The 24727-nt window shown below is 40.3% G+C and overlaps 1 protein-coding gene across 1 annotated transcript; it reads right to left on the reverse strand.

Annotated features, from left to right (window-relative positions):
• Nucleotides 1-7796: 7796 nt before the first annotated feature.
• On the reverse strand, nucleotides 7797-14259 carry LOC149317392 (transcription factor 24-like). Its single transcript, XM_089517414.1, has 2 exons — nucleotides 13882-14259; nucleotides 7797-8295 (listed from the first exon to the last, which is right to left on the reverse strand). Exons 1-2 carry the CDS (start codon nucleotides 14251-14253, stop codon nucleotides 8182-8184), a joined length of 486 nt encoding a protein of 161 aa, XP_089373540.1. The 5' UTR covers nucleotides 14254-14259; the 3' UTR covers nucleotides 7797-8181.
• Nucleotides 14260-24727: the final 10468 nt, after the last annotated feature.

Genomic DNA, 24727 nt, shown 5'->3' on the forward strand with positions numbered 1-24727 from the left:
TCTCTCTCTCTCTCATTAGTCCTTATATAAGCAGAGTCAGCACAGCAGAAATAGTGTAATCCAGTCTGAGGCGGCTTTAACTGCCCTGGCTCAGTGTTGGGAATTCTGGGAAGTGTAGTTCTGTGAAATATTTAGCCTTCTTCTCTGTCAGAGAGAGAGAGAGGGAGCTCTGGTGCCACAGTTTCTAGCACTGAGCCAGGGCAGTTAAAGTGGTCTCGAACTGTGAGCAAAATCACTCCGTTTTGCAGCAAGTCTTCCCAAAAGGTGCTTTTAGTACTGGCTGAACAGGATGCTTTTACTCACAGGAATTATAAACCCAAGTGTTGCTTTTGTGTTCCAACAAACACATCAAGCATAACATCGCCATCTACTGTACATTACTCTAATGTTAGACTTTCATTTTTCACTAATAAGAGAATGCCAACTAATGTGATACAAACTGGAGTTTATCACACTGGAGGAGGGGGATGTGGAGTTTTAAACAGTGATTAACTTGTGAAAATCACACAGTTAACACTAAAATGGGATTGACACAAGAGCCATTATCCCACAAATATCCAGGGAATAACCGGACTATAAACAGCAAAAAGCCACTCACTGGAAAATCCCGTGAATGATTTGCTGCTGATTCTTGCCTGGTTATTCACGACACTTTAATCACGTTTCGCCTCGATGTCGTGTGAAAACCATTAGCGCAATAATAGCAGGGTATTCGTGGGATAAGAGTGCTTTGAACATGATGTCGGAGTTTATCACATGAAGGAGATTGGGTGTTTATCCTGTGAATATCCCAGAAACATATCGGAATTACGCATAACAGTTTCACACAACGTCGCACAAAACCCACCATTAAAGTGGTCACAAAGAAGTGTTAATCTTTTTACTTTTGGGATTTCACCAACAATGCATTTTTGATATCAGCTTATTTGCACGATTGCGTGTGATAATCATTCATGCAGTTATTTGCCATTTCTGCTTCATTTGCGGGATGCTTTAAATGTGCTTTAATCTCTCTTTAATGCCGAAATCAGCCCCAGCGTGATCAACTCCCTCATGTGAAAACCATTAGAGCAACTAACTGTGGGATTATCACAGCTTAATCGCCATTTGTACTTCCAGTTGTCCCCCATGTGATGAACACTACAGATCCCAGGATTCTGTCAAGGCATTAAATGATATCAAACTGTTTTAGTTCCTCAGTGTGGTCATCCTGGTTATCTCTTCCTAGTTCTTTGGCTCCTTTCAGTTTTTATATTGGCTTCCCTGCTGTATGCAGTCCTTTACCTGGAATCATTCCCCATTCACTGTTTCCAGATAAACTGTTCCATATTAAAGCTATTGGGTTAAAGTGAAAAACTGTGCCCAATTTTTTAACATTATTTGTGGTGTTTTGGGGCTATGTGGCCATGTTCTGGAAGAGTTTATTCCTGACGTTTCGCCATAGCCCCCAAACACCACAAAAAACTATGGATTTCATCTGTGAAAGCCTTCAACTTCACATGTGCCCAAATTTGCCTCTTTTCTGGTACTATCCCTATCCTCCCCCCCCCCCCTTTTGTGTTGTGTTTTTGACAGGTTGTAACCCTCTGGACAGTGATGCATAGTGGTTTGAGTGTTGGACTATGACTCTGGAGACCAGGGTTCGATTTCCTACACATCCAAGGAAACTCAGTGGACCAGATAACAGAGGTACCTTTCAGGAGGTAGCCATACATTTCACCTCTTGGATCCAGGCCAGTAGACGCTTTACAAGGATGTTATGCTGGAGACTTATGGGAACATGGCCTCTCCTGATGCCTTGGAAAGTGGTGGAGTCTCCTTCTTTGGGGGTCTTTAAACAGAGGCTGATTGGCCATCTGTTGTGTATGCTTTGATTGAGAGTTCCTGCATGGCAGGGGGTTGGACTGGATGGCCCTTGTGGTCTCTTCTAACTCTGTGATTCTAAGTCACACACTCTCAGCCTCAGGCTGAGAAACCCCCATGATAGGGTTGCTTTAGTGTTTGCCATAAATTGGAAATACCTTGAAGACACACAAAAAACAACAAACCTGTGGAGAGGAACTGTCTTCTCTTCAATCTGTGTATAACTCTTAGTAAGGCTTGCCAATTACTAATTATAAATAATAATAACTCAGTGTAAATCTGTGGTGCATTTCTTATATCACATTGCATATATCCAGCCAAAATGGTGTTCCAAAGCCTCCTAAAAGCAGCTGGAGTTTACTACAATGAAACCTCAGCTTAGATTTTTAATAAACCATGTTAAACTTAACAACGTTAGATAAACATTTAAAGAAATAGTTGTTTAGTGTTCAGTGCATTACAGCTTTTGAGCCTAATCTATGTAACTCATAAACATTAAGCTTTTTATTAACTATATAGCAACCTAGATCAAGCTGCTGCAGTACATTGAATAAAATAGACCCTTGCCAGACAGCATGGCAGATAAAGAAAAATGTATAATATATTTTAAAAATGTGCATAAAGTATATGTTCAAAATAGTCTATGCAGCATGTGTTTGGCTCAGGTTTATAAAGTGTAATTACAACACTATACCCTCCAGTTAAATATTTTTGTGTATAATCTGTCAGTCACCATTTTTCCCTTAGAGACCACATTGAACAGAGCTGTCTTTGTCCAGAGTACAGGCTTCAGGGGATGGATTTCAGGGTGTAAAATGGAAAGACAAGTGAGATTAAAATTATGGACTGGCAAAATACATCTTATTTCTTCTCTTCTTGCATAATAATAATAATGTTCCAAATCATGAAACAAATAAATAGTGTATATAACTTTTGATGAAATTTCCTCCTCCTACATTTTGTGTATTATTATCTTGTGTGTGTGTGTTTATACATATACATATATATAATATGATATGGTGTGGTGTACTAGCAGAGTGCTGGACTGAGACTTGGGAAATGCAGATTGTAATTCCCACTGAGATGTAATGCCCAGACCCTTTCTCACCCTAATCTAACCTATTTTATAAAGTTGTGAAGATAAAATAATCCTGTGAATGATTTGTTGCTGTTCATTGCCTGGTTATTTGCAGGATAGTGTCACTTAAATCACTTTTCATTGCAATGTCATGTGAAAACGTTTATCAGTATTGCTCGATTTTCATGGGATATTCCCAGAATAATAGTGCTTTACCTGCGAAAATGTGTGGAAATCTTAATTGCAAATGCACAATTTTCACGGGATAATCACTGTTTATGCTTCCAGTTGTCCCCGTGTGATAAAGTCCTAAGTTTGGAATTGCAGAGAAATATTCTGCACGTTATTGTTTATATTCAGACTCCTTCCAAATGGAAGGCTCCCAGTGCTATTCCGTCTTTTTCTGCCTAATAGATTTTCGAGGGGAAAGAAAAAAGGCAGAAAAAGAGATAGACCCACCAAAGAGCATTACAAATGGAAATTAGTGTTATCTGGGCAAATTTTGTGAGGAATTACAATTAAAGCCTTGTCTGGAATTAGCCCTTGTCACACAGATTACTAAGCATCCATTTTTCTAAAGTCACTTTGATTGGAAATAGTAGTATTAAAACAGGCGCAAAAAACCTATGGCCTTGTAAGTCACTGGACTGCAACTTCCATCAACCTTAGCCATCATAGCCAATGCTAAGAGAAGATAAGAGTTGCTATCCAGAAGACCACACAGTCTCCAACGATGTATTAGTTTTCTTTTGTTTTCAAAAGAATGTGCTTACATCAGAGCAAGTAATATTTTTCAGAGCTCAGGCAGTTTGGGGGCAGGGATTCAGTTTTAAATGAATTCCAGGCTAAAGTGATATGATAGCCCTGTTTAAATACGTGAAGGGATGTCATATTGAGGAGGGAGCAAGCTTGTTTTCTGCTGCTCCAGAGAACAGGACACGGAACAAACTGCAGGAAAAGAGATTCCAGTTCAACATTAGGATGAACGTCCTGACAGTAAGGGCTGTTCGACAGTGGAACACACTCCCTCGCAGTGTAATGGAGTCTCCCTCCTTGGAGGTCTTTAAACAGAGGCTGGATGGCCATCTGTTGGGGATGCTTTGACTGAGAGTTCCTGCATGGCAGGGGGTTGGACTGGATGGCCCTTGCAGTCTTTGCCAATTCTATGATTCTATAGGAATGGCTCGATCAAGGCATAGCTGTTATTAACCATATGCTATACTGAAAGAAGGGAGCTAGCATGATGTAGTGGCTTAAGTGTTGAACTAAGACTCCAGGATACCAGAGTCTGACTCCTCATTTGGCCCTGGAAAAGCATTGGGTGACCTTGAACAAGGCACACTCTCTTACACAAAGGCAGTGGCAAACCTCCTTGGAATAAATCTTGCCAAGAAAACCCTGTAACAGGGTTGCCATATGTTGGGGTCAACCTGAAGGCAAGTAACAATAAACACTCAAACAATGTTCTCACACATTTCTTATATACATATCGGTTTTCTGCTTTTCTTTAATTTTGACAAATCAGTATGGGTTTTCAAAGCATTTAATATAAATATCATTTGTACCATAATTCTGTAAATCATGTATAACATATACATGCATAAGAATAGATGACTGAATGAATCTCTTGCTGTGCTTTTAATTCTAAGTGCCATTACTTACCGTACATGCAAATGTTTAAACTGAGATAACCAAACATGCAAAACCCATTTTCTGCAATAAAGCTATAAATAGATATAAATTATATACAGTCAGCCCTCCACATTCACTGGGGTTAGGGCCACAGGACCCCTGCGAAAACAGGAAGACTATGAATAACGCTAGCCTGCTCCCCACCAACCACATTTAACACACAAAAAGTATGATTTATAGATTCAGCTCCCCCCCCCCCTCCATAGATACCTTCAAGGCAGTGGAGGGCCGGGCGACTGGTGGGGCTTGTCACTTCTGCTCTAAGCCATTTTTAATAGGGTCTTACAAGCTTTGCCACACATTCTCCCTGTCTCAGTCTCGTGAGGCTTTCGGTCCCTATTAAAAACCACATAGGGCAGCAATGGAGGCTGCCACAAATAATTTGTGAAAATTCAAACCCACAAACATGGAGAGCCAAATGTACACAAGCCGAAGCATAAAAATAAGCTCTTCCCCCCAAAATTCAGCATACTGAAGACAAAGATAAGTACAAACAATATTAAATTACAATTGCCAGATATATTATTGCTAGTTCAATCTACAAAGCTGTGTATATGCTACACTAGTGCTTACTGTACATAGTTTCACACAGCTATTAACACACATTCACTTTATCAGAAAAAAAGAGGTAAATATGTACATTCAAGAGAAATATCTGAGTGGCAAATGGTTTTTGAGGGAAAGCAGCATTAAGTCTGCTGACACAAGAACAACAAAGTGTGTTGTCATGCCACTGTAAAGATTACAAGTGCTTCTAGAGGGCTCCTAAGTACTACAGACCAAAAGGCAAGGTTGTGCACCTATTGAAAAAGTGAGAGAAGCAGCAGCAGAAAAACATGGCTTACCCACTGAATCCTGTTTGTTAATTCCAACTACAGTATACTCAATGAATCAAAATTTTAGTAGTGAGTCAGTACACAGGTAAATTCCACTGATTCAGTGGGTCTAGTATAGTGAGGAATAAGAAATAGGATTCAGGTCAATGATGTCTGGGCTCCGTATAAAATTCTATGTATATCACAAGAAGAGCCTCATCTGGAAGCACTACAACAAATCACATGTATTAAGTATGGTCCTTAGGTAGCAGGTAGGCCCACCTACAGAAGAAAAACTGCAAACATTAAGGTCAAAAATAATGAAAAGTTACTTCAGTGGGGCCTGGTATTCACTGGGGTTTGGTTCCGGCATCCCCCATGTATGCCAAAATCTGTGCATGCTCAAGTTCCATTAAAAACAATGGCATAGTAAAATGGTGCCCCTTATATAAAATGACAAAATCCAGGTTCGCCTTTTGGAATTGATATGTTTTTAAAATATTTTCAAGCCATGGATGCTTGAATCCATGGATAAAAAAATCTGTGGCTATGAAGGGCTTACTGTACTAGGTTTCCAATCTGTAAAAATGTCTGTTGTAATGATTTTAAATGAGAAATTTTAGAAAGAGCTGAAGATTATTTTTCAAAATTATGCTTTAATGCAGTGGCCCTCTAATTCTGTATATTTAAGATGCAACAGAATTCAATGCACAAAGTGCCTATTGTTTCCTGTGATCTGCTTTATTATGAAATTCGGTGTCTGAAATGTAATTGTTTTATTAATTATGCAGCGTATCTGTTATGGAACATGAAAAATGCAAATCAAAAAAGATCAGCCAAACTGTACTTCAAACTTCTACCAACATTTTCAAAACCTTGGCTTGTGTAGATTTTCCTATGGCTATTGGACAGAACAGCAAAATGGATGCTTCATTTTCAGAGCAAAGCTTGGCTTCCATACTAAGACCATAAAGATGTACCTCAAGGAATTAACTGTTTTTTAAATTCATCAACTAACTGTAGTTAGTTTTTGTGGGTTTTTCGGGCTATGTGGCCATGTTCTAGCAGAGTTTCTTTCTGATGTTTTATCAGCATCTGTGCCTGGCATCTTCAGAGAATGCTTTGCCTCTGAAGATGCCAGCCACAGATGCTGGTGAAACGTCAGAAAGAAACTCTGCTAGAACATGGCCACATAGCCCGAAAAACCCACAAAAAACTATGGATGCCGGCCATGAAAGCCTTCGACTTAACTATATAGTTACTTTAAATATGTCAGTGCATTTGAAGCTTGCACTATGATCTTCAGTCATAAGAGCTGCATCCGCACCATAGAAATAATCCAGTTTGACACTGATTTAACTGCCATGGCTCAATGCTATGGAATTCTGAGAATTGTCATTTGTTCTGGCCCTAGAGCTCTCTGATAGAGAAGGAAAGACCGGGATTGTACTCTTGCTGATTTTTCTATAGTGTCTGTGCTTGACTACAATAGGCAAGGTAAACAGTAGCTGCCACCAGTATCCCTTACTGAGCCTATGAATGAACAGATAGGCTTACCTCACCAGATTCCCCCACATTATAAAATAACAGACCTATAGGTTTGGCCACCAAAATAGAAATCATAAGAAAAGTGGAGGTTAGTGAAAGAAAACTACAGTTCCTAGAATTCCATAGCATTGAGCCATGACAGTTAAAGCGGTGTCAAACTGGATTATTTCTGCATTGTGGATGCAGCCAAGGTGACACACTCCCTTAATCGGTGCATAGCGTTGCAGTCAAGAGAGCTTGAAGCCAACAAGTAATGTAGTTGCAAAAGATGGAGTGGAATGGCTTCCCGGCTGTGAAGCATCCCCTCCTCACAGGCATCAAGTGGGCATACTCCTTAAACAGGGTATGAAGGTGCAAAATTACTAAAGATTTGAGGGGTTATGGCTTCACTCAGGCAAAACAGACAACATCAACCCACAGCTGTGCAAATTTCTTTGCAGCTCCAGTGTATCCAACTGTGTGAACCTGGGTACTTTTTGCTAGTATTAAATCAACAGTGGGAATCATATGGCCACCAGATACCTTTAGATTGCAACTCCCAGCACCCCACACCATTGTTTATGGCTGGTGGGAATTGCAGCCCAACAACATCTGGAGGGCCACATGATTCACACATTTCTATCTAATGAATAAATTGCTGAACATAGGATATGAACTAGATCTTGGTCTGAACCAGCAGGTCTCTTCTTAAGTTCTTAAAAGCCAAAATGTATCTGGGCAGTGAGAAGAACAGCATATCCATATGTTTTTTAATTAATGAGGGAGAAAACAATGTAATAACCTCCCTGACACATCCTCTTTTCAACTAAAATCAATAGGAATTCTTGTAATGGTTGTAGATTGACTATTTGTAAAGGTCCATTCACATGTTACATCTGACCACTTTCTTGACAAATGTGAAGATCTGTTTGCACATAAAAAAGCATAATATGAGTGAGGGGTTCATGAATCTCAGCTGTGACGTCTCGTAATTAAAAGTATATTATGCCATTTCAGAAACCATACACTGCGCATCTGAACAGACTGCTTCTGACTGCTTCTGAAATAATGTGTGAACCATCCTTAAGTTTATATAGCATCAGTCCTACCTAAGCTTGGGAGAAATGGCATAATTGTTGGAAGATGTATATGAATTTAAATATATCTGGCATAATAAATACAACTCTATTCAAGAAAAACACAGGATTACATTTGTACATTTGTTGAGGTTTCTCCTTGACTTGTATTTTCTGTTTGCACTGAATGACTCAAAAACTGTCCAGATGCTCCAATGTATAGCCTTGATCGCATTGGCCATTTCTGTAAGAGAACATACACAAAAAGTGCAAAATAGGTTAGTATTGCTCAGGTGTCACACAGCTTCTGAAACATGAGATGACTGAAACTACACAGGAGGGGAAAAGTGCATGTATCTGCAGTTTACAGATCTCTATGCTTTGCTTTAATATTACAGACAAACTGTACTAAACACTGATCATGGAATGGCAGCAGGCATTAATACAATAACTTTCCCCCTCAGAAACCAGACAACATGACACTAGGGCCTGTTACAGACAGCCAAAATAAAGCTGCTTCGAGTCACTTAGGAGGTATGGTATTTCAATGATGCATGAGTCCTAAGAGTCTGGAAGCTTCACCAAAGCTACACTCCAGTCCTTAGGACTGGAGCATGGCTTTGGTGCGGCCTTTGGACTCTTAGGACGCATGTATCATTGAAATACCATACCTCCAAAGTGACTCGAAGCAGCTTTATTTTGGCTTTCTGTAACAGGCCTAGGAGAGGATAGGGGCTCCAATGTCAATGGGATGGTGAATCTACTACAAGATTCAATTTAAACTTAGAAGGAACTATCTAAGGTGCTGACCCTATTTTGGGGATAGTTCAGCTGTTTTGACAGCTCCTTTAAAGTAGCAGATTCACCAGCACGTTGGTATCAGGGCCAACGGCTTCCAGTGAATGATTCCATTCATGCAATTAGTAATTGTGAAAATGGCGATGCAATTATCCATTCAAACAATTGCTAGATGCATAAAATCCAATCCAAATCAGAATCTTGATGGAAACACAGGATGGAGATTTAATCCTTTGATGGTTCCAGTTGGGGAAGCTCAATTACTTAGACACCTGCCTTAGGCAAGAGATTTTGCAGGTAGCAAATGACTAACCTGAAATTAATATATTTCTCTTCTGCAGATGGAGAGAGGTGATAAAGGTTTTTGTTATTTTGGTACTATGTACCCTAGTTTGAGCCAGAGTAGAGGCATTCACTTCTCGTCCCCAGGCAACAACACAGCATATGCCAGCTCTAGACCCATATTGACTATTTCAATTGTAAGTAAAACTCCTCATTTGTTTAAATGTTGACAGCAAACACACAATCAAAGCTTGAGGATGTTCCTTTTTTTTTACTACATCCCCCAGAATCCCCAAGGTAGTGTGGTCACTTTTATATTCAAGCTATAGCTGAAGGAAAATACAAATATTTTACAAATACTAATCCAATAAGCTGTGGGCAGTTATTTTAATGGTCATGAAAACCCACTGGGTGACCTTAGGCAAGCCATACTATCTCAGTCTCAAAGATAAAAACCCTCTGAACAAATCTTGCAAAGAAAACCCTGTGATAGGTTTGCCTTAGGGATATCATATGTTGGAAATGAGTTGAAGGCATGAAGCAACAACATATGAAAAGCAAAATAATGCACACAGATGTTGCAACATTTGTGAATGGTGCCTTTCGCTTATACAAAAAAAAAAAAAAAATCAACAAGACTCAATTGCCCTGGTTGAAATGGTGATGAAGTCGGCTATATATTCAAACATGTAGCACATATTGGACAAAGGTCTGTGAGTAGGTAACAAGGATACTGGTAAACTGTACAGTTTTTAAGGTAATAGTTAGCATTTCCAGAGTATCTTATAGGTTTTAAGGCAGGCCCATTAAAAAATATTTGTTTTCCTGTTCTGTCTCAAAAATCATTTTAAAACTGACTGTATGTACACTAGTCCAAGAATCTTTTTGGCTGTGGAAAAGGATAACAATATTATAAATAAACAAGAACATATGCACATCTGTATCCACTGACCTGACACTGACAACTAATGTGCCACCAAACTCAATGGTATCAGTTTCTGAGTAAACATTTATAGCCTTGGTTTGTTGACATTGGTTGTGCAGTATAATTATAGAATATAAATAATTCCAAAAGAAGGAAGTAATAGTTGCCTATTTTGTGTGCAAAAAACAAGAGGGACTGGTGCAAAGGTTATGCAAAAATGTCTTATTGGAATTATCTACAAGTCAAAAGATGTCTTTCATGCAGTTAGTTGTTCTGCAAGTCGAAAAAAATGGATTTCCTCCCTGTAACAATGTACAGTGCAAAATCCACCTTGCCAGTGGATTTTGACTTATGCAATGAGACTTCCCTCTTCTTCTTTTGGAGCATCTTGTGCTTCCCCCATTCTGTTCCAGACTTGTGTACCAACCCTCTGCAGCAGATTTTGAGGGCTCTTGCTGAACAGCAAGTTGAAGAGAGAACTGTTCCCTCTTTCTTCTGCTCATAGGAGCTGTTCATTCACTGGGACAAAACAGATCCCATATTTAGAATTTCCTAGTGAAGCGGGACCTAGTGTTGAATCACAATGGAAGATCTGTAAATAATTCAACGAGCCATTTCAATAGCAGCTTTAAGCAAGTGCCTTTTTTATTTAGCAATGTCGTGGTATTGGCCTCTGTCTTCACTCTGTGCAGTGTCTGAAATCTCATTGGCATATTATGCTGGAGTGAACATTCTAGTATAGGTTGTAGTAGTGACAGATGAAAAGTGTATATAGGTGCAACATTTGTGAAGGAAGTGAGGCATAGGAGCCATAGGATATTTAGAACTGGCACAGTTTATTTTCCCTTGCTACCACTGTGTGACCCCAGAAAAAGTGCAACAGGATCCCAGACAAAGCCAGCAAGACAACTGAACAGCTCTGGGCTGGCAAAATGTGGTCTATGGGTAGACTGCATTCCCCAGTACACTACAACACCCCCCCCCCCCCCGCCGGGCAAGATTTAAAAATCACTTAGAATTAAGTCACTGGGAAGGCCTCCAGAAATCTCTACACTATAGGTGACATACAAACAATATTAAATTTCAAATTTAGTTGTTGAGCCCTTTACAGCTAAGATCCAGATTATCTGAAGGGTTGTATAATGTGCTGTGTTGAATCTATTAGTTGTTTTTCTTTTTAATTGTCATGTTTTTACCTTTTTAAAAATTCCATTAACAATTAATTATATTTTTAACTATAGTATTATTCAAATTTTTAAAACTGTATCTGTTTTAACTTTTGTAAACCACCTTGAGTTCCAGCCTAGGAAAAAAGGTGAGATATGATTATGATGATGATTATGAAGATGATGATGACAGAGCCAAAATATACTGTCAACTGCAGCAGAAACATACTGTCAACATCCTTGATTGTTTTCAAAAATTAAATTCTGTTGATTTCAAAGGAAAATCCTGGACACATTTCAAAGTGCTCCTTATGACCTATAATACCCTATACAGCTAGGGTCCAGACACTCTGAATACAGTGTCTCCCTATATGAGTCTTGCTCATACTCTAAGGTCTTCAGGAGAGGGTCTTGTCAGCCTTCCCAGACATGTTTACTGGGAACACAAAATATGGCTTTCTCAGGGGCTTCTCCTAGGCTTAAGAATTCCCTTCCTAGGAAAGTAAGGATGACCCTTCCTTGAGCCAGTGAAAACCTTTCTGTTTCAGTAGGCTTTTTGGAATTAAAAGCAGGGGCTTAAATTTAATGGTATACAGTTTTTCTGATTTTTATATTTTGTTTTTATTTGATGTTTTTAAAAGGACTTAACTCTATGGACTCTTTAATTGTACTTTAACAATAATGTATTATATGTTTTACTTATATGTTTGTAAATGCATTTTTTTTTAATTTTTGCAACCAACCCTGAGTCTGAGGGGTGAAAGAGATGGTTGGCCTCTGGCTGCTCCAGCCACTATCAGCCCCTGCGCGGCCCAGGACTGCAGTGAGTGGACAGTCTACTTCCAAAATGGGCTGTCATCTCAATCCCAAATGGGCTTCTGGGAGGAGCGGTTTAAAGCCACTAAAACCACTCCTTTTGCTGGCAGCTTCAGACCGTCTTAGGCAGTCTCAGAGCAACTTCTGGCCACTCAGGGGGGACGGGTGTCATCAGCATGCCCCAATCCCAAAATGGCTGAAAGAAGCTCTATTTGACCCATCTGTTTTGGGCCTAAGTATTTTTTTTTTAAAAAAAGATGTGATGAAAATGAATAAATAACACACAACAACACACATACATGTGTAGACATACAACATTTACCTGAAAGTGATTTCTCGTGTTTTTAATATAATTGTGGGGCTGATAATTTGTGGTTAATGGCCCTACATTTTGACGAATGCTTGCTAGCCCTGAATTTCCTGGTTGCCCTGTCATTACCATATCCTCCTATATGCTCCATTCCCCTATAGTATAGCCCAGTGGTTCTCAGAATGTGGGGTGGGACTCCAAGGGGAGCGTGAAAGTTGCTCAAGTGGTAGTGATGGTGGGGAGAATTAGATTTGGGGGCCCTGATTCCTCATCCTCATCTCAAACTTTTTTATGTATAAAATGTACACATGTTTTGAGTTAAATACTGAATTTACCATATATACTCTACTATAAGTCAATCTCATGTATAAATCGAGGTCAAGTTATGGATTTTGGTATGACCTGTGGATAATTTGAAGGTAAAGCTTTGAGGCTCCTCAGGTTCATGGTGGCTCTTCAGCGTTTCCCCGGCAGTGGACAGAGGCTGTTTCTCTGCCGCAGTGAGAAAGGATCAAAGAGCCCCAGTTGCAAGCCATCAGCGCTAATGTGCTCCTGAACAATGCCATGGTACACTTTTTTTTTGGTCTGATGAAGAATTCCAAATGGTCATAGCTCAGTTAACAAAATCTGTGACAGTGAAGTTCCTTTCTACAAAGGTTTTTTTTTTACACCTGCTCAGTCCCTCTTTTCTTCCTCATTCTCTTACTAGATGGAAGGTTTGTTTTTTGTTTTTTAACTGGATCACTATTGGAGGATAGTGAAGGGTGGAGAAAGAAAAAGAGGTAAAGAAACACAGCCTTTTGGAGTCAAGTTGCAGCAGTGTTTCTGCAGCAAATGATGTATGGTAATAAAGCCTCTGCTGGGAAAGACCGGGATTGTACTCTTGCTGATTTTTCTATAGTGTCTGTGCTTGACTACAATAGGCAAGGTAAACAGTAGCTGCCACCAGTATCCCTTACTGAGCCTATGAATGAACAGATAGGCTTACCTCACCAGATTCCCCCACATTATAAAATAACAGACCTATAGGTTTGGCCACCAAAATAGAAATCATAAGAAAAGTGGAGGTTAGTGAAAGAAAAATGTCATCCCTGGATGCATTTTAGAAGAAACCTTGTAATAGTACCCAGAAGGTTCAAAATGTTTTGTCCTCGCACTTATCCAACCTAGTTGTTTCATTCCATATTGTTAATTTTGAATAAAGGTTTCCTTAAACATGCTGAACTGCTCTTCTTTTTTGTAGTGTAAGAATCTATCCCTATTTTTAAAAATCTTTTTTTCTGATTTTGTTACCAAATTTTGTAAGTGGTGCCCAGGAACACATCCACTTCATCAACTCCAATGGAAAAGGTTTCACACCCTTACTCCGTTTGGGCATACCTCGAAGAATAATTTTATCAACTAAAATTCATAGAATGCCACAGCCAATGTGGTAAAACATTGGCTGGAGGATTCTGAGAGCTGTAGCTCACAAAATAACTTCCCCAAACTTTGGCCTATTAAAATAAATCATTTTGTTTCTGCATGGCTTACCTTAACTGGGTGCAAGTAGCCATCTCCTCTCAATGTGCCCAAGCCCTCTCCAGGCAAATCATCTTCATCTTGTAGGCTGCGGGTGAGATGAGCAATATAGGTGGTGGCCAGGAGCAAGACATCCAACTTGGACAGCTTGGTGTCGGGAGGCACAGAGGGAAGGGTCCTCTGCAACTCCAAGAAGGCATGGCGCAGAGTTTGCACTCGGCTCCGCTCTCGGGCTGCATTTGCTGCTGCTGGTCTCCCCAGGGTCATCCCAGCCCGCTGTCCAGTCAAGGAATCAGTGCCAGATATAGATGGTGGTAGAGAGCCGGAGTCAGAGCAAGGCACAGAGAGCTCCTTGCAGTTCTCAGGTGCATTTCTACAGTCCATTGGTGGAGATAAACCTATAATCATCAAGGAGACTTATTTCTAAAGACATATACAGTTTCAAACATCATCAGAAAACAGTGGCTTGCCTAAAGAGTAATAAAATAAAGCACAATCCTCTAAATCTTAGGTTTCAATAATATGTCTACTTATTTCTGAGCAGACATGAAAAGGATTGAAATGCTAATTAATAAACTACTGAGAATTATTCCCAAGTAAACAAGTTTAGAATTGAGGCCCTTGAACAGTGATTGTGTTTACTGAATCATTTTTCCCTTTCAGATCTACAGAATGTTTCTGAAAGATAAGATCTGTGATTAAATCAATTATCCAGTTTATTTGGGGTCTTTCTTTTTAAACAGATGTGGTTTCCTCCCTAAGGAAATCTAAATGACTGTGTCTCTCTCATTCTGTATTTTGAGAATATATATTGTGGCAAACATGCTATGTACACAGAATCAGGTTTCATTAAGTTGATGCTGAAAGGGTAATCTAATTGCAAACAAAAAAAGGCATAAACTTCACCCACAGGATAAATATTCCTGATTTTTAAATACTCTAGCAATAAAATCTGAATCCACTTTTTTCATTTACAATATAAATTCTCCTCCTCCTTTTTTTTAAATAGTAATTTGCTACTGAAATAAATAATGGCAATAAATTAGACCCAGAAAAGTTTGTGTATTAAAGCTAGTATTAGGTGCCTTATAAATAGGAAGAGTCATTGTGGGAAACAGAATGGTGAAGTGATTTGAGTGCTGAACTATGATGACACTGGCGACCAGGGTTCAAATCCCCGCCTGGCCATGAAAACTGTCTAATTAGCAATTTTTAAGCTGTTCTAGCAGAAGAGCAGGTTATAAAAACTCTGAACGAATGAATGAAAACACACTGAGCGACCTTGGACAAATCACATTCTCTCAGCTTCAGATGAAAGCGAGAGCAAACTTCCTCTGAACAAATTCAACCAAGAAAATCCCATGATAGGATTGCTTTAGGGGGGCTTGGGGTAATCAGAAATTACTTGAAGGCTCACAACAAAAATGCATTGTATAGAAGGATCTCTTGCAGCTAGCAAAACTAGGTACAAGTCTGTAGAACTGAACCCTCTAAATAGGGCGAACCCAAGCTGTTTTGATGCCCTAAGCCAGCCTTTCTCAAATAGTGGGGCGGGCCCCCCAGGGAGGGCGCGAGGCTCCGTAAAGGGGGGCGCGAGGCTCTGTTATGCAGAGGTGTACTTATAACAATTTTATAGACAAATGATACTATTTACAGTCGCGCAGGGGGCGCGAAATGTTTTCTTCTTCCTAGGGGGGGCATGACAGAAAATAAGTGAGAAGCACTGCCTAAGCATACATTAATTTTGATGCTCAGTCTGGTGTTTTGGTTTACATAGCATATGAAGGGGCCAAAGAGGCGTGGCACAGGAAGGGGTCTTCTTCTTCAAAGATGTTCCCTAGTTGCAGCTTTTCTTGCTCCATAAATTTGAACACTTTTGATGCAAACAGAAAATACAGACCAGGCTAGGATACAGGGCAGGGTGGTGAAGAACTGTGGATGCCCCTATTAAGATTTTCTCATTAGTATGGTGCTTGGTTTGGGCCATTTTCAGGTCTGCACTCACAAACCAAATTATTGTGATAAAGCCATTTCACTTACTTTTTGAGTAAATATCCATAACATTGTTCTGGAAACCTCTCAGAACTACATAACACATATGGGGAAAATTCCCAGGTTTAGCAAAAACTTATACTGTACAGCCACATGAATTGTTCAGTTTTTGACTGTGTTTTATAGCATACATTTTATTTACTCATGTTTTGTAATTTGGCAGTTGTGTAGATTTTGAACTTCAATACAATGGCTTTGCAACAATCTGTAAATAAATCAAACAATAAAAAACCTCTCTTTCTCTCTCTCCTTTTCTCCTCATTTTTAATCTGTCGTACTCTGACTTATTTTATGAATACCAAAAATAGATACTTATTTCTCCACTTTAGACAAGCAAATTCTCACAATCTCAAATCTCTGCTGCATCTCTGTATTTTGGGAAGAATTCTCAAAATTAATCTGGGATGGCCAACGTTCATATACAGTATAAATGTCAACATTCACCACATTTCAGACAAATGGAGTAACGCAGGGCATGCTGGCTGCAGTCCAATAAAGTGATATGTTCATACAGAGAAAAACCACACTTGGAACACTGAGTTCATTTGCAATTTCTGCTGTTGTGGTTCTACTTGTACAGCATGGAGAGAAAAATAACTTTTTAGAGAGGCATGGACACTTTTAAAAGTAGTATTCATACACTAGATGAAAATACCCAACAAGATCTGTATGAGATGTTTAATACACTATACATTATCTCCACTTTCCTTTTCAGCAGGTCAGCATCTGTACCTCTCAACAAGATCCTACCTATGAGTAGTCACAATGAGATCAGCCATGGTGGTCCCTGAGAGTCCAATGGGCATTCTGAAATTCTAGATATTCCACCTTACGGTCACTTGGAATCAAGCCATACATTTCAATGGCTCTCCTCCATCCCTTATTTTCATGCATTCCAACATTTTCCTTCCAGGTTTTGTCTTTTTTATTTTTAAAAATGTGTTTTCTAACTCCTGAAGATATTTTGAAATTAATTTGTCCAACAGGTTTCTACTCTGCTAATGCTGCATACCTGCTGGACTGCAACAAAATATGTACATATTATCACTCTCACTTTTCTGGTCTGTCCTTTCATAAGACTGCAACAAGCAAAATACTTTTGTTAGCATCCTCCAAGACAACATGATGTAAATTGAACCATTATAAGAATGTATTTTCCTTAACTACTTAAACTTTTGAGAAGACGCTAAATACTTGTTTGTGATGCCAAGTACAATTAATCAAGTCATTCCAATTAAACCTATTACCTCCAAGCCAATGCATTTATTGGGCTTTTAGGCTCCCTTTATATGCTAACTTGAGTAGTATCAGTTAACCAGGGGAATTAACAGAGATGTCATAGGAACAATAAAGTAAAATCTTCCCATTAATAAAACATAAATATTTATCTGAGCACTGTTCATACAGTGAGAAAATCAAGGGGAGTTATTTCTAAACACATTAGAAAAGTTGGGATGGAAAGATGGAATATACACATCGAATCTTGCCCTTCTCCCATCCAAAACATGCTAATTTCCAAGATGCAGTGATATGAAGGGGACTTACGATTAAGAAAGAACTGAACTTAAGACTGCAGCCCTATTTTTAGAAAAAGGTTGGAAAATAAATGGAAAATAACAAAGTGCTACATCCAATCGTAGTCATGACCAGAGTCAACCCATTGCGGTTAAGTATCCAGAGGGATCTTGTAACACCTTTGAGACTAACTGAAAGAAAGAAGCTGGTGGCATGAGCTTTCATAGCCTACTACATGCATCTGAGGAAGTAGGCTTAAGTCTACAAAAGGTCATGTTACCAGCTTATTTCTTTCAGTTAGTCTCAAAGGTGCTACAAGATCCCTTTGGATACTGATTTTCCAGACTATGGAGTTTATCACATGGGAAGCAAAGTGCCCAAAACCCGTGGATAAATGGGGTTTAAATCCCAGGAATATCCTGCAAAAGCAGGATTGTTTTCAGACAAGCTGGTCTAATTGAACATTAATGCGACATTAACCTGTGCAGAAAGTAGGCAAAATCACGCTGCTTTTTACTTTTGGGATTTTCGAAACTCTGCTCTACTCTTTGGATTTTACCATTGAAGTAATTGTTAGTCACTTCATAGCTCCATTCATTTCAAGACTCTACTCTAATTGGGACTTACACTGAATTTCTCCCCAAGGGTCTTGAAGGTGCAACCAGTATTCACCCTTACGTATGTAGGAGTTCCTTCTGAGTAAATACATATAGCTTGCATTGGAAGAATGTTTTCACAGCATAACCTTCCATAGGACAGTCCTTCTATTTTTTTTATCAGTTACACTGATTAAAAAACAAAACCTTCAATTTTTTAAATCAGTTACGCAATGAACTGGTCTCTGTCCCAGAAATATCACACGCCAACATCTTGCAACCTTCAGGGTGGAAAAGGTTTTGCTCAAAGAGAGGACAGAGCTATCCCTTTGGAATTGATCCCAAAACACTACAGGGAAGCAGTAATTCACAAGGCAATGAACGACACAAAATTTTCCACTCCCAAATGCATTTTGAGATATTTACAAATATTAATTGTTGTCTTCTTTATGGGATTGCCTGCGCAATGGATACTTCCATAGCCACACTTTCTAATAATTCATTTAAGGTTTGTTTATGGAGAGCTCCTCATTACACATGGTTAGGGCTGGGGTCTCAGTAGAGTAAGAGATCCCACCAAAACACTCCAAACACACCAATTTCCTCCACACTGTTGGAAAAACAGCATGTTCTTTGCACAGCCTCTTGTAACTTTGCATGTCCTTCAACCTGACATTTTTGAACTACAACCTTTAGTACCTCCAGCCTTCATGGCCAATACTGGGGGTGATGGGAGTTGCATTTCCACATATCTGGAGAGCCTAGGCTCGCAAAATTTGCAAGATTCCTTCAATTTTCAGCAGTGAGAATAAAGAGCAAATGGAAATAACTTCTGACTTCCTCTGCTTTCAAGCTCTCTGAAATCTCTCTCTGTGTCCATATCCTAAAATTCCAACATTTTTCAAAAAGCCCCAAAGAAACCTTGTTTTAAACCATGACAAACTTCCAAAACTTCATTTTTACCCCAGAATTATTATTATTATTATTTATGTTAAAAGACAATAACAATAACAAAATTTAGCCCTATCCATGCAATCCTACAGTCATATTAACATCTGCTATCTAATCCTATACGTATTCTCTTGTTATCTTTTCTTTATGTACATATTTAAACAACCATTCTGCCTCTTTATTTTACTTAGATATTACTTTTGTTGTTACTTCTTTCTTTCCCACAGATCAGCTATTTTTCCCCATTCATTTTCATCCGTTTGTAGTGTCTTATTACTCAGGTACACTGTTAATTTGTCCATCGGTGTCATTTCCAATAGTTTTAAGAATATTTCCTAACACACATCACTAAGGCAGACTTCATTTGGAACTGTGTAACTAAATGTAAACCAGAACTCTTTGCTTCTTAGTGTCTCAGATTATTAAAAGAGAGAGAAGTTAGTCTTGTTTCAAATTTTCTTTTCTCCAAAGCTAGGCTAACTGTGCTTTGGACATTTCCCCCTTGAAATAATACCAGTTTTCCAAGTTAGAGACACAGAGCAACTCTAAGCAGCAAAGTGACTTGGAAATAAATTCTTGGGGGAAACTAACCAGGTTATACATGGATATCTTTATTAATTTGTTAGCATTTGCAATCCGTTGCAAAAGTGCACTGAAGATCTTTCGACTCTGCAAAGAGAGAGAGAAGAGGCTGCACAACAAGCAGAATAAAAGCAAGGCTCCAAGTTTGCAAATAAAATGAGAGACTCGGGCACTGCATTTAGCAAAGAAAGAGAAAGAGAGGAATAGAAAGCTGCCTTTAATAAGAAAGGAACTTACTTGATCTTCTGGAGTGAGGAGGAGCAAAAAGAGAAATGATGGAGAAGGGATCCGATCTAGCCCAGAATGGGAGTGGAGCAGTCCCTCGCTTTTATAGAAGGAGCTCACCCTCCTCCTGCTCCTCCTCTCCTGGCAGAGAGACCTGGCACGTCCTCCTTTTCCCGGACGCGTCCTCCATTTCAGCCTCCTGCCCAGGAGGGATGTCACAATGCCCTCCATTTTGAGCATCACCTAAGAAGCAAGCTGGGCTAGTGGTCTGAGCGTTGGATTATGACTCTGGGGACCAGGATTCGAATCCTGGCTCCCCCATAGAAACCTACTGTAGGTGAGTTTGGTTGGGCAAGTCACACTCTCTCAGCCTCAGGGGAAGGCAGTGGCAACCCCCCTGTGAAGAAACTTGCCAAGAAAACCCACTGATAGGTTTTCCTTTCATAACCACACCAAGAAGCATGGATTTATATTTCTAGGAATGTTTCTATCTTTTTTATTTGGCCATGTCCTCCCTTTTTCTTGAATGCCCTACATTTCATGGAGCCTTGTCCTCTATTGCAGGGAGGACATCTGCTCCCCTTGCTTCCTGGAGAAGACCCCAAACTCTTTCCCAGGTTGGGGGGGGGGGGCTGAGGCTTCTTCCCCCAAGAGAGAAAGCGGAAACCCACTGGGTCACACTCTCTCAGCCTCAGAGGATGGCCATGGCACACACCCCCTCTGAAGGAAATGGCCAAGAAATGCCCAGGATAGGTTCACCTGAGGGCCAGGTGGCCAAGATGTCCTAACCACAAAGGAGGATAAAATGTAGGGCATTAGAGGAAGATGTAGGACTTAGCCCTGCTCAGAATGGAGGACGTTTTGGAATTCCTCCTGGACAGAAGGTTGAAATGTAGGGCAGGAGCTAGGAAATGAAGACGTCTGGTCCCCTTGGGCGAATTATTATTGTTTATCGTTTAATAGTAAATTATTTATTACTTATCATTTAATAATAAATTATTTATTGCAAGGTTATTGCAAGGAAAACATGTGCAGAGTAAGGAATTGCAAGGAACTGCAAGGAAAGCAATAAAGAATTGCGAGGGAAGCATGTGCAGAGTGCATTTCCAAGGTGACCACTTCTCTTACTTCTCTCTTTGGTAGACGGTCAGGGTCCAGCCTTCTGTTTTAAGCTGTCCTCTTTAAAATTTTATTTATTTATTTATTTATTTATTTATTTATTTATAGGATTTATATCCTGCCTTTCTCCCACAATGGGATTCCTTCCCATGTGCAGATTTGTAATAAAGAAGCATAAAAGAGACTAGAGGTTTGGGTCAGGACATTGGACTGAGCTGATGTATGGTTCACCTGGATTAGAGGCATCCTCTCTTGTTGTTGTTGTTGTTGTGTGCCTTCAAGTGGTTTATGACTTGTGGCATCCCTCAGGCAATCCTATCAAGGGGTTTTATTGCCAAGTTTCTTCTGAGAGTGGTTGCCACTGCCATCCTCAGAAGCTGAGCGAGTGTGACTTGCCCAAGGTCACCCAGTGGGTTTACATAGCTGACCCAGGATTCAAACCCTGGACTCCAGAGAATTGGAGAATTGGCTCAATGCTAGGGCAGTTCTGGGAGTTGTAGTTTATTGTGGCACCTTCTCTGACAGAGAAGGCTCAATGTCTCACAAAACTGCAGTTCCCAGAATTCCCTAGCACTGGCCCAGGGCAGTTAAAGCAGCAAACTGGATTATTTCTGCAGTGTGTTTTGGACCATAGTCTTCCCTGTATGATATAGGTGCTGGCCACTTAAAACTACACATCCCAAAATCCATAGCATTGAGCCATGGCAGTTAAAGTGGTATCATACCAAATTATTTTTGAAGTGCGGATACAGCCTAAGATGCTGTTTAAGAAATGGCCAATACCTAAAGGGAAGACTATGGTAGAAAACACACTGCAGAAATAATCCAGTTTGACACCACTTTAACCACCTTGGCTCAGTGTCAGGAAATCCTGGCAATTGTAGCTTATTGTGGCACCAGAGCTCTCTGACAGAAAAGGCTAACTACAGTTTCCAGGATTCTCTAGCAATGAGCCAGGGCAGTTAAAGTTGTCTCAAACTGGATTACTTCTGCAGTGTGTTTGGGACATTAGTCCAACATTCAAACCATTATACCATATTCCCTTCTCGAAATGCACCATTTTTAACTAGTATAGAAATGGTTCTTTCTGCACTTGCTTCTATGCTGGTGAACTATAAGTTGTCCTATATTGTCCTATAGAAATGGTCCTATTCATTTCCTTCCAATGACATGAAGCAAGAATCAGGTTTCAGAATGGGAGACCGTGCAGCCCTGATATGCTCCAAGGTCAGGGACCTCTAGTTTTATAAATGAAGCCCAGTTCTTTATCCAAGGGTCATTAATCAAGCTCTTGTCCCTCAAGGAAGAGATGTGGCCTCTGCTAATTAATCCCTCTCTGCATCTCCCGCCAAAACGGACAGGGAGGACGACACTGGGCCTCAGCTTCCATTTTCCACTTCCCCCTCATGCAAGATTTTGTAAAAATGGAAGAACCATAATGATTAGTTAGAGAGTTATTTACAGCATAAGCCTCAAGGAATCTAAAGCTGTATCCACACTGCAGAAATACTCCAGTTTGACACCACTTTGAACTACCAATATGGCTCAATGCTATTGAATTCTGGGATTTGTAGTTTGTTGTGACACCTCTGTCTTGTACCAGTTGTCTGGTAAGCAATGTGATTTGCCTCCTTCATCTTTACATTTGCAGATCTCTCATATATATATATATATATATATATACACACACACACACACACACACACACACACACACACACATTTACTTTGCAGATATACAATTACTTTGCAGATCTCTCTGGCATGCTTTGCATCTTTACATTTATATTTACTTTGCATATCTCTCTGATTTATTTTGGGGTGCATGGTGGGTCCAGTTACAATTAAAGCCTTGATGAGGCACAATGTGACAGATCCTATTATCTTGTTATGACAACTGAGTCTCCTGTTCTGTCATAATTGTAATCCAGTGCATTCACATAGTAGAGGAAGCAGAATGCAAATCTAGTCCATGCTATAGGATCTCAGTGTGGGGTGGCACAAGAAGGGTTTAGGTTTCTTAAGTGCTGGATGGGTAGGTGGCAGTCAAACACCACTATTGTGCCACCTCTTCAGGCACTCTTCACAACTTCCCTCACTTCTTAAACTTGTTTAACTTTTCAGATCCCATGGTGCGGTATGTGCCATGTCCAGAGCTGTCATTAGGATCACTAGGAAAATGCTTGAAACAACAAATGCTGGAGTGAGAAAGTAGTGGAAGCCTCCTGGCTATTTCGCATAAAGTCTTCTGCTCTTCTGTTCCATTAGAGGACAAAACTTTGTATATGACACAACCTTCTTGGGACCCCTAAACTGGATGCATCTTGTCCTTCATCTCAGGCAACAAAATGTCTTTTCTTGATCATGGTTAATCCTCACAACCACCCTCTGAGGCAGGTCAGGTTGAGAGAAACTTCTTTTAGTATTTTCAAAACATGGATGATTGAATCCGTGAATAAAAAAATCCACGGATACAGAGGGCTGACTATATGCTTAATTGTTGGACCATACTAGACCATCCATACAGGGCCTTATCACACTAGACGAATCCTGCTCAGAAACGGGATTTAAAAGTAGAAAAAACCCAACAATAATGCAAAAATAAAGCAAATGGAAAGTGGGCACAACCGGCACCTTTTTACTTCTGGGAACCTCCCAAAAGTAAAAAAAGTGTCATTTTTGTCCACTTTCCGTTCGCTTTATTTTTGCGTTACTGCTTTTTGGGGAAACACTTCTGAAAAACTTCCTCCATTTGCATTTTTTCTACTTTTAAAATCACGTTTCTGAGCGGGATTCATCTTGTGTGTCACAGATATAAGGCTCACATGTTTGGCTCCGCCTATTGTTAATTGCTTTTAATTATTATTTATGTAATTTTAATTTTACTTGTTTAATTCTTTTTAAGGGGGGATATTGTGTATATATGACTGTATGTTTTTAATATGTTGTACGCCGGTTTGATTGTTTTGACAAAAAGTGGAATGTAAATAAATGTTTTATTTAATTTAATTTATATGTTTGCCATACCCATAGATTGATTACTGGTCCTGCAATGGGAACAGGTATTTTGCCCAACAGGGATGCCACAGAACAACCCAGTGGAAAGAACACTTTGGTGGGAGTAGGGTTGCCATAATTGAGGACCTCCAAACCGGGACAAATGTAGGACAAGGTTTGAAAATGTAGGACTTTTTAAAAAAAATTTCCTGGCTAGGAAATTTAAAAAAAAGGTCCTACATTTTTTAAACCTTGTCCTCCTCCTCCTCCTCCTCCTCTTGGTCTGGGAGGAAGCCTAGGCCTGCTCCCAGGCCGGGAAAGGGCGCGGGGCCGCTTGGCATCGCGGTGATCGCCGCGGTGCCAAGTGTCCTCCTCCTCCTCCCGGTCTGGGAGGAAGCCTAGGCCAGCTCCCAGGCCGGGAAAGAAGCGGGGGCCGCTCCTCATCGTGGCGATCGCCGCGGTGGGAAGCGGCCTCCTCCTCCTCCCTGGCCTCGCGGAGGCCTTGGAGGACCCCGCGGCCGGAGCTCCGACCACGGAGCCGCTTCCAAGGCTTCGCTCGGGCCCGGGAGGGAGCGTCTCCGCGGCTGGAGCTCCCACCGCGGAGAGCCCTCCCAGGCCTCAGCAAGGCCTTGGAGTCACCGCGGGGGCTGAGGTGGCCGCGGTGGGCAGGGCCGTCCCGGTTTGGGCGCCAAACCGGACCGGGACCGGGACGGCACCGCCCAAACAGGGATTGTCCCACCCCCCAGTGGGATATGGCAATCCTAGGTGGGAGACACAAGTTGGGGTTTGATGAAGAAATTAGGAGAACACTGCCATCACAAC

Source organism: Sceloporus occidentalis, unplaced genomic scaffold, assembly GCF_023333645.1.
Source record: "Sceloporus occidentalis isolate IW3139 unplaced genomic scaffold, rSceOcc1.0.p SCAF_3, whole genome shotgun sequence".
NCBI classification, from domain to species: Eukaryota; Metazoa; Chordata; class Lepidosauria; order Squamata; family Phrynosomatidae; genus Sceloporus; species Sceloporus occidentalis.

Coding starts and splice junctions, on each gene's coding strand:
- LOC149317392 (XM_089517414.1), bottom strand. CDS start 14,253: ATGGACTGTAGAAATGCACCTGAGAACTGCAAGGAGCTCTCTGTGCCT. Junction 8,296..13,881: donor GCTACTTGCACCCAGTTAAG/GTAAGCCATGCA, acceptor GTTCTCTTACAG/AAATGGCCAATGCGATCAAG.